Raw genomic sequence first — 16802 nt, 5'->3', positions numbered from 1 at the left:
TCTTCCAGATATCTGAAACGAAATCGGAAAAGATTCAGCACTGGCCGTGAACTGCGGTGTGGCCCTCGTCCTTACCGTATAGCAGTTGGTTGAAGATGTAAAACGAAAGCATAGATTCCTTGACCGTGCTGTAGCCCAGTTTCACTATGAGCGATTCGGTGAGAAAGTCTTTCAGTACGAGTTCCAGGTTGCGATTATGCTTCAAGATGGTTGCATTGATAAAGTTGATCTGCAACGTAACACCGGGAAATGGGTTAGGCATGTGGATCAATCGGTGATCAAGCGCAATAATAAAGATTCTTACAAATGACATTAACGACTCTTGATCAGCAATAACCGATTCTTCCAGCTCTTTGAGATCCTCGATCCGGTTGATGGGGAATTCCACCAGTTTGAACTCATCCTGCTCGCCGATGAATTCACCAATCAACTCACTGTCGCAATCCAGCTCGAGCTTAAGCTCCAGCGCCTCATCCACCGTACTGCCGACAGGACCACTACTGGACGATGTTATTGCATTGCCGGATGGTCCATTTGTTTGCTTAGTAGCTTGTAATTCCAGGGCGTCCGCTTGTTTGTTCATTTGCACGACGCTTTCAAGCTTCTTTTCGATCTCATCTAATCGAGCAATGATGGATCGCAGGATAGCCGGATCAATCGTAGTACTGTGGGGGTCAGCGAAGGTTCTGGCGATCTTTTGTATGACCGCTAAATCAACGAGACAAATTCATCGTTTAGAAATAAGTTTGTTTCCCGCGAGTTCTACTTTTCTACTTACAAATATCGTCCTCATCGTCCTCGATGTCCACCTCATCGATGCTGGCATCGGTCCGGAACTTTTTTACCTCGATTCGGATATCGTCCGATATGTTGAAGCTCCTGATAGTCGTGGAAATGTTGGACTGTACCACGTTCATGATTTCGAGGGAAAAATCCGAGGATTTCCCTGAGAATTTTTCTCCCTTCCGATTTTTGTTTATGTTCCGCAAAATGTAAACATCCAGTTTGACAAACCTGCTGACTGTTATACATGGTGGTATACTGTGATACCTCGACGGACTCTACTGTAACAACGGTGCAAGCAGTTCAAATAAAAATAGAACTTTTATTAATTTCTCATCTTTTTTAGCTCTTCGAAGGCACAATTTCTTTTACATTTACTTTGGATTGTTTTTGTCTTTCGGTTGCACATGAATCATCACTTTAATCGCTCCACCGAGCCCATGCCTAGCAGTGTTGAAAGCCTCGGCCGTTTCTTCGATATCGAAGTGATGGGTGATGAGGCGTTTAACGTTGATCTTTCCACTGGACACCAAACTTAATGCGGCAGAATAGCTGTAATTAAACGAGAATAGGCGATTGAATTCGTTTGTTGAGTGCATTGCAAATCGTTATACTACTCACTCGTTACAGTACCGGAACACACCGCGTATATCGACCTCGCGCGCTAGAGCATTGATCAGCGGTATTTTGACCTCCGGTGGACCCATACCGACTAGCACAGCGCATCCACCGGAACGCGTGGCCAAAATCGATAACCGTGTCGTTGCTTCCGCCCCACTACAATCGATAGTTTTATCGGGTGCACATCCCATCAGTTCATGAATTTGCTTGACCAGTTCCGCCTCGGTGGCAGTTTTGGAAATCAATAGCGTTCCGTCAGCGCCCAGTTCTTTGGCGACATCGAGCCGGTTCTGCAGCAAATCCGTAACGAGCACCTTACTGGCACCCATGGATTTGGCCACGATCAAGGTGACCAGCCCGATGGGTCCTGCACCAAGCACCAATACCTGCGAACCGAGCTGAACTCCTGCTCGGCGACACGCGTGCACACCGACGGACAGCGGCTCGAGCAGAGCACCCTCCTCCATCGTTACATGGTCCGGTAGCTTGAAGCAGAAGTCTGCCGGGTGGGTGTAGTATCGCATCAGGTTACCATCATATGGTGGAGTAGCACAGAAGATCATATCCGGGCACAGGTTGTACGAGCCACCCTTACAGTAATCACACACTCGACACCCATAACCTGGCTCAATTGCTACACGATCGCCCACTTTTAGTGATTTCACGTTGGCTCCAACCTTCGCCACGATACCGGCCGACTCGTGACCGACTATCATTGGTTTCTTCACGATAAAATCCCCAATCCGCCCGGCAACCAGATAGTGCACGTCGGATCCGCAGATGCCGACGCTGTCCATCGCCAACAGAACCTCTGCAAAAGGGTGTGGCAGTTTTAGGAATAGCAGGACGTGCGCTACGGCATTTCTCCATACATACGTACCATCATCTTTGGGCACTGGAATCGGTCGTTGCTCGAGACGAAGATCTTCGATGCCGTACAAGACCGCCGTCAGATTGTCCTGCTTGCTAGCCATCGTATGTGATAAGAGATGGGGAGCGCCTATGAATTTCGTTGCTTGCTCGGTCCACAACTGTTGGCCACCAACTGTGATCGCTCCTGATGGCGTGCCGTCCTTTATCAGCGGGTTTGTTTGCGTTATTGCTTTATGGTTCGGGTAAGCTCGTTTCGACGACGACGACGACGACGGAAGAACCGATGGTGATGCGTTGCGTTCGTATGTATAAATTGTGATAACAAACCCAATAAAACGGATGATCAGAGATCGTAGTGGTTGTTGCTAAAATGAGGAACAAAAACGTTATTGAGTGGCCGGCTTCTTTCGTGTGTGTAGGCGGCAATTGTGTAGGGCATTCAGGACATTGACATGATACGCACCTATCAGGAACCTTGCGGGCTCAATTCCTCGACTTTAACGGTGGCACTTACCTCCGCTTATGTTAATTGATTGCACGGCACAAATTCGGGAGATTTTTCAGCTTAAATCCTTCGTATTCTTCAATTTTGCAGTCGATCGGTTTGTTTTGGTCCACCGCGTGTCACGTATCCTGACGTTTCAAGTTTATGCTGACTTGGGAATGGCGCAATATTTGAAATGGACCGTTCAAACGACTTTTCAACACGCGAACATAATAAGAACGACTTAAATCACTATAAGCAACGTCATAAAAGACGCCTAGTTTGAATCATTAGCATTGAACCCGTTGATCGCGTCGTTGATCAATTACGCACACAGGAGCAGGAGGGTAGATTGTCATTTAACGTGACTGCCCTTACTAAGGGGTGCGGCCTCCCTTGTAATCGATTTACTGCACTCAAACAGATTAATATGCCCCCACCAGTTCATCGGATGCTGCTAATGTGCAAGCCACCTCATATGCGAACATGTGAGAGTTTGATGTGGTCATACTTAAAGCCCTCGCGCATCGCTCGATCGTGCTGTATAGTTCATTTGCCCTTTGTCTGATCAAGCAGATCGCAAGGTCTGCGCACTACTCTCAGCGAGACGTGAAAATGGCACCGAAAAAAGAGAAAAATATGGCCGGGGTAGTACACGGTATAGAGGACTTTCGTGTGGTGAGTAGCGCAAGGAAATTTTTGGACATCCATTCGTCGGAACAACATCTGAAATAGTTGCAGTTTTGTGTGAACAGGAGGAAATACCGATCCCAACACCACGGGACAATGAGGTGCTGCTGCGAATGGATTGCGTTGGAATCTGTGGTTCTGATGTGCACTACATATCGCACGGAGGATTCGGTGATTACAAGCTCAAGGAGCCCCTCGTACTGGGGCACGAGTCATCCGGTGTAGTTGCGGCCGTTGGGTGCCAGGTTACGCATCTAAAGGTAGGCGATCGGGTGGCGATTGAACCGGCCATCGGTTGCCACACGTGTCGACACTGTAAGGAGGGACGCTACAATCTCTGCTCCAAAGGGATTTACTGTGCTACGACGGGACAGGGTAACCTGTGCAACTACTACACGCACGCGGCCGATTGCTGCTTTAAGTTGCCACCGAACGTGACGATGGAGGAGGGTGCTCTGCTGGAACCGCTCGCCGTTGCCGTACACTGTTGTCGACGGGCTGGTGTACGCCTTGGCCGTACGGTGCTCATCCTCGGTGCCGGTCCCATCGGATTGGTCACGGTGCTAGTGGCGAAAGCGATGGGTGCTGGTCGGATCTGTTCCGTTGATCTGATGGAGAGTAAACTGGAGCTGGCGAAGGAGCTTGGAGCCGACGCAACGCTCGCCGTAAGTGGACACGATTCGGAGGAGGAGTTGGTAAGACGCATCCATTTACTGCTTCTCGGCGAGGCACCGGACATCAGTATCGATTGCACGGGCTCGGAAGCGTGCGTTCGGCTAGGTATTGCGGCCACCATTGCTGGTGGTGTGATGATGTTGGTCGGAATAGGTGAGATCAATCAACGTCTCCCGATCACGACCGCGCTTGTCCGTGAGATCGACATACGCGGTGCATTCCGATACGCAAATTGCTATCCGGCGGCTCTGGCGCTGATAGCGAGTGGAACCATCGATGCCCGGAAGCTCATCACCCATCACTACGACCTCTCGCAGTCGGTTGAAGCGTTCAAAACCTCACGTTACGGCTTGGATGGTGCCATTAAGGTTATGATTCATTGTCAACCCAGGAACACAAATAATCCCGAGCGGAAATTCTAGTCGCTATTAGAGGGGAATACTGAGGTTTCGCTTTGTGGTGTGGGTCTAATGGTAGTTGTTGTGCCCTGAAACAATAAAAGGAAAAAATAGAGAATGCACTCGTTGATTTTACATTGACCTAGTGCCGGTAGCAGCCTCAAACACAGATAGAACTGCCATATGCTGATTCTGATATGGATGAGAATTGTGATACGGACGGTCTACTTCATTTGCGATTGTGAAGGCGATTTGCATCCGCCGACGACACATCAAGTACCCCAAAGCGAGCATGATTTGTTTGCGTCCAGAGATAAGCGAAACATGACAGCATGGCACACGGCACCAACACGAAGGTGCAGCCTAGTTTAATCTGGTCTCCCTGGTTGATTGGGACCCCCACGCTGGAGTCCTTTGATTGAGAAGGAGGGAGGGCTTGGGGACGGGGCCTGGCAATGGAAGGCTGTCAATAAGGAGCAGGAACTGGGGGAGGGCAGGTTGTATAGTACTGTCGATTAGATAACCTTCTCCCCGACCTCACGACCAGCGGGTACTAAATGGGCGTGCGCACAAACGTTTTATTAAGTCATAGGTTAAGATTGGCCGGCTTCTTGAATGTTTACAATGACCGCAATCTAAACCGTAAAACGAGGGTTGAACGAGGCGGCCGGTCAGAAACTGATGAAAAGATGCTCCTTACCTCGCTGGTCTGTGATAATGCAGCCTGCAATGGACGCTGCGTGCCTGGCTGTTTTTTTCTCTCGTACTACTCGTATGTGCCGATTAGAACACAGTACAGCGTTTTGGCAACGGTAGAGCATGCTATCCTCCGCTAGTATAGATTACCTTATCATTGGGGTCGACGATAGCCCGACGTATATTGACAACCTCATTATGGAATCGATCCCTGAGGAGGAGGATGAAATGCGCTTTCTTGCGCTGAACTTTGACTCATATGGAAGCACACGGAAGCATTTTCGCGGATTAGATTTCAGCGAAAAGGAAGAACCCTGGCTTCGTTTTCGGTATAAAAGATGACCCCTCGAAGGTAGTGGGAAGACAGTCTTCGATTTCATTTCTGCGTTGCTCGTCGTCGTCGTCGTTCCTTGGAAGAACTTTTCCGTGTGCAGCGATATGGCCCCAACACAACACAATATGGCCGCTGTGTGCTACGGTCCTGATGATTTGCGCCTAGTGTCCATTCCGGTGCCGGAACCGGCCTTCAACGAGGTCGTGCTGGAAGTGGACAGCTGTGGGATCTGCGGTACGGATGTGCACTTTCTCAAGGAAGGTGGCTTTGGCGATCAGAAGCTGATCCGACCGCTAGTGTTGGGCCATGAGTCTGCCGGTGTGGTGCGTAAAGTGGGCAGCTCGGTGACCCATCTCAAGGTGGGTGATCGTGTTGCAATCGAACCGGCAGCCGGATGCCGAACCTGCGATCTGTGCAAGGCTGGCAAGTACAATGTCTGCCTCACTGGAAAGCACTGTCCGACGAAGAACCACGATGGCAACTGCTCTAACTACTTCGCCCACTATGCGGACTGTTGCTTCAAGCTGCCGGACCATGTAACGATGGAAGAGGGCGCACTGCTGGAACCGTTGGCTGTCGGGGTGTATGCGGGACGACGGGCAGATATCCGGCTCGGGAGCCGTGTCGTTATCTTCGGTGCCGGACCGATCGGGTTGATCTCGCTGATCGTTGCACGTGCGATGGGAGCCACGCGGACCGTCGTACTGGATTTGGCACGGGTCAGTAAAAGGCTGGAAGTAGCGAAGAAACTTGGCGCTACAGCCGTCATACCGATTGGTGCCGAGGACAAAGAAGACGATCTGGTTGCACGCATTCAGCAAGCTCTTGGAGGACCGGCTGATCGAGTGCTGGAATGCACGGGATCGCAGCCTGGCATGCGCATCTCTATCAGGGCCACACGGAATGCCGGCATCGTGTGTCTGGTCGGGTTGGGCAACGAAGAAGTGCAGCTACCGATGGTTGATGCCATTTCTCGAGAAATTCAAATCATCACCGTCATGCGGTATAATCATGAGTAAGTTAATATGCTTCTGGAAAAGCTTATTCGCTTTTTTCTTCAATGTCATTAATCCATTTTCCGTTATCTCCCGGTTAAAAGCTATCCCGCTGCGATGGAGATCGTATCGAGTGGGTACGTTGATGTGAAGCCCCTGGTTTCGCATCATTTCAGTCTGCAAGATGTGAATGAAGCCTTCCGGGTTGCAGCTTCCGGCGAAGGATTGAAAGTGATGGTACATCTCACTCCGAGGGACAGCAACAATCCGGTGAAGTTTGTGAATTAAATCTCATTCATCGCAGAAGAAGGTGGGCGGAACTCTGTTGAAAGGAATAAATAAACGGCAAAACAAATTCGTCCCCAGCGGAGTAGAGAAGTTGATAACAAAGGCTTATCTGATGGCATGTCGCGTCCCGCTAATAATAGTCACGGGCCCGCATTATCGCTGGCGCCACACGGCACGTTTGCACAAACGCCGGCCAATCCGGGGCTCCAGTCTGTATAAGATGGTACGCACCATGTATCAGGGGAGTTAGTTTGATTTGATTAGCCGTACGGAAAAGAGAAGAAGTGTGTCTTTGTGCTGCGCCACGCTTGCAATATGGCACCCAATACGAATCTAGCAGCAACCGTGTACGGACCGAATGATTTGCGGCTGGAAGAACGACCGATACCGGAGCCGGCCTTTAACGAGGTTGTCGTCGAGGTCGACAGCTGTGGCATCTGTGGGACTGACATTCATTTCCTCAAGGATGGTGGATTTGGTGCGCAACGATTGATCAAACCGATCGTTCTCGGTCACGAGTCAGCCGGTGTGGTGCGTAAAGTGGGCAGCTCGGTGACTCATCTGAAGGTGGGCGATCGTGTTGCGATCGAACCGGCAGCCGGTTGCAGAACGTGCGATTTGTGCAAGGTTGGCAAGTACAACATCTGTTTGGATGGGAAACACTGCACGACCCAGAAGCACGATGGCAACTGCTCCAACTACTATGCGCAGTACGCGGACTGTTGCTTCAAGATGCCGGATAATATGACGATGGAAGAGGGCGCCCTGTTGGAACCGTTGGCCGTGGCCGTGTACGCTGGTCGCCGGGCACAGATAACGCTCGGTAGCAAGGTGGTCATCTTCGGGGCCGGTCCGATCGGTCTGGTGTGTTTGATCGCGGCCCGAGCGATGGGAGCAACGCGAACGGTGATTCTTGATCTGGAGCATGCCAAGCACAGGCTGGAGGTGGCCAAGAAGTTGGGCGTAACTGGTGTGATTGGAATTCGGAAGGAAGATACCGAAGATCAGTTGGTGCAGAAGATACACGAGGTGCTCGGTGGTCCGGCCGATCGGGTGCTAGAGTGCAGTGGCTCTCAACCTGGCATGCGTATCGCAATCCGGGCAACCCGTAATGCGGGCCGTATCTGTCTGGTGGGGTTGGGCAACAAGGACGTTGAGCTACCGATGGTGGATGCGATATCGCGCGAAATCGAAATTACCACCGCCATGCGGTACAATCATGAGTAAGCATGAAACTCCACAGCCGTCCAGATTATCCAGGGTGTAGGTAATTATATCGATTGGATTCTCTTATGATTACAGCTATCCCGCCGCCCTCGAGATTGTGGCCAGTGGGTACGTCGACGTGAAGCCGTTGGTTTCGCATCATTTCGATTTGAAGGACGTTCACGAGGCGTTCCGCGTGGCATCGGCTGGCGAGGGTATCAAAATTATGATCCATCTTACGCCACGCGATACCAACAATCCGGTAAAGTTTTCAAACTGACCATTGCGACGAAGACAATTGAAATAAAGTCCATTTTTTGGAAAGTGTGCAAAATTTATCAAACGGCAACCGAAATCAAGTTCCTTTAAAAACTCGACTCAACCGCGGGTCATAAACGGGCCACAAAGTGACAGCAAGAAGGGCGCCATCGAGGACGCCAACGGCATCTTCAACACAAGCAAGCTGTGGTTAAAAAAATCCGGAAGTACGACCGCCCAGTTCGAGATCGATTTTAGTTTTCCTTTTTTATCCTGCCACCAACATACCTTTCAGGGGCTTTAATAATAACGTTTGAGCAACGCGTCTCGGTCAAGGCCGCCAGCTGTCATCATCTGGTACCTGGCGGTGGTGGTGTGGTGGCTGCGCGCGCTCCACCGCCAGTGAAAATTTAGCAGTTTTAATGGAAATCGGCGACGATGGGTAAAGTATGCTTTCTCTGCAAAAGCGCCGAGGATGATGAGGTGCAGTATGGAAAATTCTACACGAAATGGAACATCAGCGTGCACTATTACTGTCTGGTAAGTGGGTAGCAGTTTGCTTCCGCTTCGACCCCTCTGGCTAACGGGCTATTTTTCCTTCCAACTCGCCAGCTGTTGTCCTCAAACTTGATCCAGAACGGAACCGACGATACAGTGGGTATTTTCGGCTTTCTGGAGCAGGACATACGGAAGGAAAATGAGCGCACGAAGCGCTACCGCTGCTTCGCCTGCAAGGACAAGCATGCGAACGTGTCGTGCTGCTTCAAGAAGTGTCTGCGGGTGTTCCATACCGAGTGCGGATTCAAGAATGGTTGCTTATCGTACTATACGGGAACGTATCAGTCCTGGTGTCCGCTGCATATCCCGCTGAAGAAGGAGCGCAAACCGCACGGGCCGGAAGATTCGTGTGCAATCTGTTTCGATGCGATGGAAGCGTACGACATGATCGGATCGGTTCGGGCACCCTGCTGTCGGAACGGATGGTTCCATCTGCGGTGCGTTCGGCAGCTCGCACTTGCAGCCGGTTACTTTCTCAAGTGTCCATTGTGCAATAATGTGGACGAGTTCACCAAAGCCATGCCACTCCGCGGCGTGTTTGTACCGGAACGGGATGCGGCCTGGGAGCTAGAACCAAACGCCTTCCAGGAGCAGCTAGAGCGACCGTCGGAGTGTGATGCGGAACGTTGCCGATGCAGCGATGGGCGCACCGTGGACAATCGGTCTTGGTCGTTACTGATTTGTGGCTGCTGTGGATCGACTTCCCGTCATCGGGAGTGTATGGATGAGCCAGACTCGAAGGTGTACGTTTGTCAGCAGTGCAAACCAATCGTGGGAGATAGGGTTCCCGAACCGGAAGAGGAGGATGACGATGATGACACCACCTCTGAATCATACACTTCATGCGAAAGCTCAGAAGAGGATGAAATGGTTGCAATGAAGAGAAAGAATCCGGCTTCTGCTGGTTCCGAATCGGGGGTACAGTGTTCCAGTAGCGAGGAATCATTGCAACCGATACGGATGCGAAAGCGGAAGCCGAATCAGCCACGGATCGCTTCGGATTCGGACAGTGCACCTTCTCAGGCCAGCTCTGAGAGCTTTAGGCGTAGCACGAGAAGAACAGCGAGGAGAAGAGCGATCAGACGGCTAACATCCGACGAGTCCGAGCCTACGACGGCTCGCGCGGAGCAACAACAAATAACCGTACTAGAGACTACGAGACGTACTAAGGGGAAACGGCAACGTCAACCGAACGTGAAACCTATCGAGCAGCAAGACGAGTGCTCGAACTCTTCCGGAACGTCGTCGCTAAGCAACTGTCCGCGGAAACGACGCGCCCGACAATCGAAGCGCAAAGCCATGAATGCAATACATGAGCGGCTGTTTGCCAACTACCTGTCCGATTCGGAGAGCCTAACGAGGGATTCCTCACCTGCTGGAAGCGCTGATTGGCGTCCGAAGCGCTCTACCGGTGCGACAAAGAAGAGGCGTATTGACATTGAGAAGACAACCAAACGTCAACCGGTTGCCAACACTTCGTCGAGCGATTCTGATTCCAGTTTACCGATTATGCCCGTCGCAAAGCGTCGCCGTCGTGCTGAGACAGCCAGCAAAACCAAGCGGTTACGGGTAGTAAAGATTTCCATCTCGGATGGTGGGGCAGATGAAGAAAACATCAATCCACAACTGGGCGCGCCGGTAGAAGCATCCAGTACTTCACCATCACCGCCATCGGTTCCGGAGACCGTTAAACCATGTACGAGCGGTGCTTCCGTGCAAGGAAGTTCCACCTTGAAACGCTCAGGGGGTGACATGCATCAGTCCTCTATTTTAAGCTTCGTTTTGGGCAGTTCATCGTCCAAGACGATCCCTGAAGCCTGTGCGGGCACTTCGGCCGGAAAGGATCCCTCCGGGGCGTCAAAGGTGCGATCCTCGCACAAGAAGCAGGTTACTATCAATTCCAACATCGTCTACCATCGAACGCGATCAGTACTAATGAACCTCTTTTTCTCTTTCGTCCTGCAGCGATCCACCGGACAGCGGGATCTGCTGAAATACTTTAATCGATGTTAAAGGATCCTCCTCAGCTCCCCCGCTATCACTGTTACAGTAGCTGACTGCATTTAAATAATAAATAGCCCGGCCGGTGGAATCAACCACACAGTATAGACAATGTCCAGTGCGCTCCAAGGGGCGCATCAAACCAAATATCAGTACCCATCGGTGGCAGTCGTCGAATATCGGCGAAGATTGCGCGCATGCAGTCTGAGATTGATACAATTTGTTAAACGGGTAACAACATACATAATGGCGTCGGCTTGCACTAATGCGCGCGCGCATATCGCGACCACATCACGCGCTCTGCCGTACCTTTCCCGGATCTTCTTGTACTGTAATTGTATTTGTATTGATTTTTTTAGTAGCTGTTTAACGTGCTCACATTTTAAAGACTCTATTTCTATAATAAAGTTATTAGCATGATTATTGAGAAACATACACTTCAGCTCGGTTGCATTTGCTTGTGTTTGCTAATTTGATTTTGCAATGATCGTCACCTTGATCATACAACCAGCCAGGGATAGAAGATAGCGAGTCGTGGATGGAAATGCGTTGCCCGCGGCGATTCCCAAACGCCGGCTCAACGGATGCTGCTGCTGCTGCTGCTGCCGCTGACGGATCGAAACGCGATCAGATAGCACGAGAGCCAGAGAGAGACAGAGCGAGAGAATGCGAAGATAAGAAAGGAATGGGTGACGCTAGCGAACGACCATACATTGGAAACTGGTTGGTCGCGGCGGCACGGAGTCGGCGCGCGAGAGGCACACGCGATCTTCTACGGATGGTTGGTTGACTGGCTGGCTGGCAGCACCAGCCTCCTCTCTACAGTTCAGCTTCTATCGTCGCCGTTGTCGGTGCTCGTTCTTGCGCGCGCGTGTGACTCTTCGTTCGGTGTCGTCGTCGTCGTCGTCGTTGTCGTCGATGCATGTTCCCCTCGTTCCGCTGCCTTGAGAACCCTCGACCGTGCCGTGCGTGTGCGTGTTGTGTGTGCGTTTATTAGTGTGTCGCCGATAAGCGATATCAACTTCCGGATCGGTGATCTATCCCTCGCCCTTTTCCACCCCAACCAAAAGCAACCGGGAGGATTAGCGTAGCGACATCCACGCAAACGTAAGTGCCCCAAACGAAGTGTGCTTGTGTGTCTCGTTGCGTGTGATTGTGCAGCAAAGGGTGGTGCATCGTGCGTGCGTGCTCGTACAGCACCTTCGGTGTGTTTTACTGTGGCTCGCAAGAACATCTCCGCGCACCATTCAAGAAAGAAGATCATTTGAACCCGACCCCGGGGCCCCCTCCTCCCTTGTTCTTTGCGCCGGATCGCCAGCCCTCTCCTTCTCCCCCTCTCCCCCTACCCCGGTGACAGCTGACAGCAGCGCAGACGCCCGTCGAATGTGAGAGAGCGAGCGCGAGCGAGAAGAGCGGCCACCACCCTGCAGCGGAGTAATAATAATGAGAGCAGCAAGAATAATAATAATCCCTATCATCCGCACGCCAACGATCCGTGACGCGCGTATGTAAGCGCGGGCGCAGAGTGTGTGGCCATCATCACAGTGACCGACGCCTCAGCCATCGCCGCCGTCGCTGAGATTGCATTTATTGTTGCGCCTGAAGCAAACATCCAAGTGTTTTTGTTTCGACCACCCACCGTGTGTCCCCACGATCCCCCTTTCGCCGTCACGATCAAAGCGCAGCTGCTGCTGCTCCAGAAAGAACGGAAACGCATCGCGAGAACGCAAGATCGTCGTGTCGCCGATGGTTGTGTCTCCGTTTGGCCGCTGTAAAGTGATGCGGGTTTGGTTCGTTGTTGTCACCGAATAAGTGATTCTTTCTTTCTTCAGCTCGCAGTAGGCCATTATTCTTGGTCCGTGTTCCGTTGTTGATAAGCAGAATTCGCGACGAGACACTTCGCGCGCGCGACTGCTTGTGTGTGTCCGAGTTTTTATTGTTTTGTTATTGGCGCCGATTGTCTGACCGATCGATCGTCGGTCCTGGCTCGCCGAGCAGCGGCTGAGAACAACGAGCGCAACGCACAAGAAGCGGTCAACGGAATTTGGAACCCTGGCACTGAGATCGCGAACGCGACATTCAAATTTGTTCAACAGTCCGTGAAACCCCTCCCTCCCCGTCCTACGGAGTGGACATTTGAACTTTTGCGTAGCAGCTGCTACCGATTTCAGCGATTGATACGAAAAGTCCCCAGCAGTCTCGAGTGACGAGAGCAGGAACTGCCTGGAAGGGAGGAAGGAAGATCGTGTTTAAACGACAGAACGGGACCAGAACGACGAAGCAGCATATAGGCATACGGGCAGGAGTGGGTCCCCGTCTTATCAGCCACCTCTTATCGGCGTTCTCTTCGTCGACGAACAACAAAGCGCCTACCGAGAACGTTAGCAAGGCACCGCTACAGACGGTTTCAGAACGAAGAGGGAGCAAAACGAAAGGTCAATTCAGAACGCAAACCACCACCACCATCACCATCACCAACGTTTCCTGCGTCGCGCTAGAACGGCAAACACGGCGAGAACCCAATCGATCACTGGCAGTGCCTGTGCTGAGGAACTGCAACGTGATACTTGCGCGAAAAGAAGGTAGGTATGCGATGCCGTCGATCTGTGGGGCGCGGGAACGTGCGCGCGCGAAATTTAAATCCCCAAACGATCGTTAGCGGAACGGTGTGGAGTAGTAGTAGCAGGGTCGCGGTTGCCATGGTGCAGCAGCAACAGTAAGCAAGGTCGTCTCGATCTCGTCTCGTTGAGAGAGCTGTGTGTTGGTTGAACCATACACTGCATCGTATTCTTCATCGGGCAACCCCCATTCCCTGTCCCCTCAATGGCCATTATCAACCGTGACTCGTTGTGCGTGACGCGCGGCCAACGTTGGCGGAAGCCTGTTTGGAGAGGATATCAAACAGTGGACGGAATTGGACCAGGCCAATAATCAGACGGAACCGCGATCAAACATCGGCTCGGTTCGCCCGCAAGATCGCGTTTGTGTCTGTTTGCTGACCTCAGGCGCACGCATGTAGAGGGAACGCGAGAGTAAACTGATAAAATAATCAAGATGCACCAGCGGCCCGGAGTCCCCGGATCGATCGATGGATGGGGAATGCAGGTTGAGAAGTGCAATTTGCACCATCGAACCGGTTTACCATTCTCCATTCTTTTCTCTCTCACTCCCTTTCTCACTCTTTTCCTCTATCTCTCGGTGTACGCGCGATGAAACGAGTGAATAGTACCTTTGGCCGCGCTCGAGCGATCATCGTCTTTGGCGAGAAATGAAAGATGGACTGAGCGAGACACGGGAATGTCGCCGTTGTTGGTGGTGCGTTTTTGTTGTTTGCGTTAGAGATGACAACGACGGACGGCCGGACGGCCGAGCAAGGCCGACGACGGATGACTTCAGCCAAAGATGGGGCGTTCACGTTTAGAATGCACTCCCGGGGCGTACCAGGTTCTGCATTCTACGGATCGAACGGATTGCACCGAACCCGTTATGCTGGTGATGTTGGTGTAGTAATTCCATTCTCCTTTCTAGGACACCACGGGAGTCTATCGCAATTTAAATGCTTTTCCGTGGAACTACCGGACCGGAAGAGCGGCGACGCGATCGTCCATTGCTTGGCGTATTCTCGCGCCTACTTTGCTTTGAAAATCGCGTTGTGTAAAGGTAAAATATGTTGGGTCTGCTTTGGCTTATTTAAACACCTATCGGATAAGTTATAAATGTTTTGTTCAAAAGACAAGCATCTGTCTTTGAAATTAATTTGAATAAAATTATGCGAGATCGCATTCATCTGACAAGCATGACTCACAGGTTATTTCTGCGGTTTACTCTAGGACAAATGGCTAGTTAGATTCGTTCAGGAGAGACATGATTATGGTTGCATTCCAGAAGGATACAGAAAATAAAGAGCAAACTATTTCGCAAGTGATAAAAACCAATATGAAAGATAAATTGGTTCTATCAAAGATCATTGAGTCGGGGATCCAAGAGAATGATGTGATGCCCAGGGTGCTATGATTGGTTGGTAAACTTTCTTGTTTCCTGGTAACCAGTAGCATGCTATGCAAAACTCCATGAAACCCCCTCTGCAAGCTTTCTCTGATATCGAGTGCATAACGCACCTTTTATGCTTGTTTATTCGTTCCTACTTCGCACGCTTACACCATAGCAAAGTAGAGCGCCACCACTGGGCCAGATGCAGTGCAGTTGGGCTACAGTTGAAATTCTATTTGTTTTTTTTTTTTAACATCAACTCTACACCCACACCTGGCACTTTCTTGCTTGCATTCGTTTTTCTTTCTTTCTTCGACTCGCGCTACGCTCCTTAAGCCTCCCAGATGGGCCTTGGAGTGAGTTGGAGTGAGCGCGGCCGTTTTGCGTTCAACCGTCCAACGCATTTTCTTTTTATCGCACGAAACGCGATGCGAAGGAGGTGCGAAATGGCACAATGAAGTCGATTAAACTAACACGACAGTAGCTGCTGAACGAACGCGATACCGCTCACTGCTACTGCGCCGAGTTTGTGTGGCGATGGCCGGGCCCCGTGTTGCGTAGAGCCGCGGTATAACGTTCTCGACCTTTCGCCGCGCATTCGGCATCGGAAGTGGTTTGTTAGGACGACTACGGTGTTTGCATACGGTGATCGCGGTGATCTTTCCGATACTTGACGGTGTGCACCTCGATTCACCATGTGTGCTAGAGTATGTGTGTGTGTGAGGGAGCGAGGGAGAGATAATGAATGAAAGGGGGTCGTGTTTGGGGGGAGGCGTGGGTGTGCATGCCAGAATACTTAACCGCGAGTTAGCAAGAAGGCATTTGCATTTGCGTAGTTGAACGATGGAGCAGTAGTTGGCCACACCGAACGCTCGGTGTTCGGTTGGTTCGGTCCTCACACGTGTTTGACGTGACTTTCTTTGGATTTCGTGCGATCCGATGAGCATTGGCCCCTCGAGCGCGATGGGGAATGGTGCCACCCCTCCTTCTTCTGTTTGAGGTGTTTGATTCACGGTTTGCGGCGTCGTTGTTTGTGTCGTGTGTCTCCTACAACACAGTTACGATTCCTTGACCCGTGATGGATGTGACGGAGGAGGAACAATTCGACTTAGTTCGATTCAGTTCGTCGACGACCATGAAACCGTTTTTTTTTGGTCATCATCAGTGACATTTATGGGCGGTTTGGCCTCTTTAGCCGGAATAACGCTTTGGTTTTTTTGTTTTTGTTTTAAGTGTTCTTGCTTTGGAGGAAGGGAAGCGTAACTTCGTTGAGAAACTGCCGTAAACCGTAAGAATTTCAAACGCGTTCACACTGTAGCATTCCTATCAGCTGTGTGATCATGCTGGTGGTTTCGGTTGGATGGCTCGTCACGCCCGCTTATCATGCACATCTGTCGAGGAGCAAATATGTATTCCCTGTAACCGGCGTCGCTTAGAGGCCGCGCGCACCAAACGTATCGTTCTCATATCTATCTACTAACCGAGCCGCATGGATGAACCGCTGCCGGTGAGCAGTTTACGCCTTTCCGGTGTGTCGAATATCGCGAAGACAATCGAAAGTTTCGAGTACCGTTCGCGGTCTTCCCATACCTAAACCATATTTTCACGTTCGATGGACGGTTGTGATGATGTCGCAGACCGATTCGCCGGACGATTGATGATTGATGATGAGGCAGCATCTGGCTTGCCAAAAGCTTGGTGTCCAAAAATCAAAACTCTACCGCCCGGTGATGTTGTGTCTCGATGGATTCAACTCTATCGTGTTTGACCGAAGGTGTCTAACATCTAGGGACGATGTTTTTTCTTCAATTTTCGCACAAGCTATGCTTACGACCGAAAGATGTCTGTATTTATTCGTCTCATTGGCATCACCTATTTTTGGGCCGCTCACTCCGCTTGCCTTGCAGCTTCGAACAAACGCGAGTGGCAGATGGTCACCTCCTCGCGGGGTT

At 51.1% G+C, this 16802-nt stretch overlaps 6 protein-coding genes across 13 annotated transcripts in view; 4 read left to right on the top strand and 2 right to left on the bottom strand.

The window, feature by feature from the left end:
• The window catches only part of LOC125950372 (uncharacterized), a 1142-nt gene extending 127 nt beyond the window's left edge, over positions 1-1015 (bottom strand). The window contains exons 1-4 of the mRNA XM_049678310.1: positions 779-1015; positions 305-708; positions 76-229; positions 1-12 (exon numbers count right to left, since the gene is read on the bottom strand). The exon at positions 1-12 is cut by the window's left edge and continues 127 nt beyond it. Coding sequence (XP_049534267.1) covers positions 1-12; positions 76-229; positions 305-708; positions 779-917 — 709 coding nt within the window. The 5' untranslated portion in view covers positions 918-1015. The remainder of the gene's footprint in view (positions 13-75; positions 230-304; positions 709-778) is intronic.
• Positions 1016-1085: 70 nt separating this feature from the next.
• On the bottom strand, positions 1086-2639 carry LOC125950374 (sorbitol dehydrogenase-like). Its single transcript, XM_049678314.1, has 3 exons — positions 2285-2639; positions 1405-2215; positions 1086-1335 (listed from the first exon to the last, which is right to left on the bottom strand). The coding sequence occupies exons 1-3, from the start codon at positions 2376-2378 to the stop codon at positions 1158-1160; spliced, it is 1083 nt and encodes a 360-aa protein (XP_049534271.1). The 5' UTR covers positions 2379-2639; the 3' UTR covers positions 1086-1157.
• A 605-nt stretch (positions 2640-3244) lies between these two features.
• LOC125950363 (sorbitol dehydrogenase-like) lies at positions 3245-4693 on the top strand. The gene is made up of 2 exons (XM_049678296.1): positions 3245-3439; positions 3517-4693. Exons 1-2 carry the CDS (start codon positions 3377-3379, stop codon positions 4546-4548), a joined length of 1095 nt encoding a protein of 364 aa, XP_049534253.1. The 5' UTR covers positions 3245-3376; the 3' UTR covers positions 4549-4693.
• Positions 4694-5278: 585 nt separating this feature from the next.
• Positions 5279-6954, top strand: LOC125950364 (sorbitol dehydrogenase-like). The gene is made up of 2 exons (XM_049678297.1): positions 5279-6569; positions 6654-6954. The coding sequence occupies exons 1-2, from the start codon at positions 5659-5661 to the stop codon at positions 6835-6837; spliced, it is 1095 nt and encodes a 364-aa protein (XP_049534254.1). The 5' UTR covers positions 5279-5658; the 3' UTR covers positions 6838-6954.
• Positions 6955-7073: 119 nt separating this feature from the next.
• On the top strand, positions 7074-11292 carry LOC125950345 (sorbitol dehydrogenase-like). 2 transcript variants are annotated; one of them, XM_049678265.1, is made up of 4 exons: positions 8335-8528; positions 8597-8841; positions 8914-10746; positions 10825-11292. In XM_049678265.1, exons 2-4 carry the CDS (start codon positions 8740-8742, stop codon positions 10870-10872), a joined length of 1983 nt encoding a protein of 660 aa, XP_049534222.1. In that variant the 5' UTR covers positions 8335-8528; positions 8597-8739; the 3' UTR covers positions 10873-11292. The 2 variants fall into 2 exon arrangements, with proteins under 2 accessions (XP_049534223.1, XP_049534222.1); XM_049678266.1 differs by lacking the exons at positions 8914-10746; positions 10825-11292 and adding an exon at positions 7074-8060 and having other exon boundaries at positions 8140-8528; positions 8597-8737.
• A 373-nt stretch (positions 11293-11665) lies between these two features.
• LOC125950339 (high affinity cGMP-specific 3',5'-cyclic phosphodiesterase 9A) overlaps positions 11666-16802 on the top strand; it is a 118428-nt gene continuing 113291 nt past the window's right edge. For 4 of the 7 annotated variants that reach the window (XM_049678238.1, XM_049678241.1, XM_049678239.1 and 1 more), the window contains exon 1: positions 11666-13442. The gene's annotated coding sequence lies outside the window, so the exon portion shown is untranslated. Of the gene's footprint in view, positions 13443-14388; positions 14521-16802 lie in introns of all 7 variants that reach the window. The other 3 variants (XM_049678237.1, XM_049678240.1, XM_049678243.1) reach the window with 3 other exon arrangements.

This window comes from Anopheles darlingi, chromosome 2 (genome assembly GCF_943734745.1).
Source record: "Anopheles darlingi chromosome 2, idAnoDarlMG_H_01, whole genome shotgun sequence".
Lineage (NCBI taxonomy): Eukaryota > Metazoa > Arthropoda > Insecta > Diptera > Culicidae > Anopheles > Anopheles darlingi.
The sequence above is the reverse complement of the archived record's forward strand: the minus strand, read 5'-3'. Positions and strand labels throughout refer to the sequence as shown.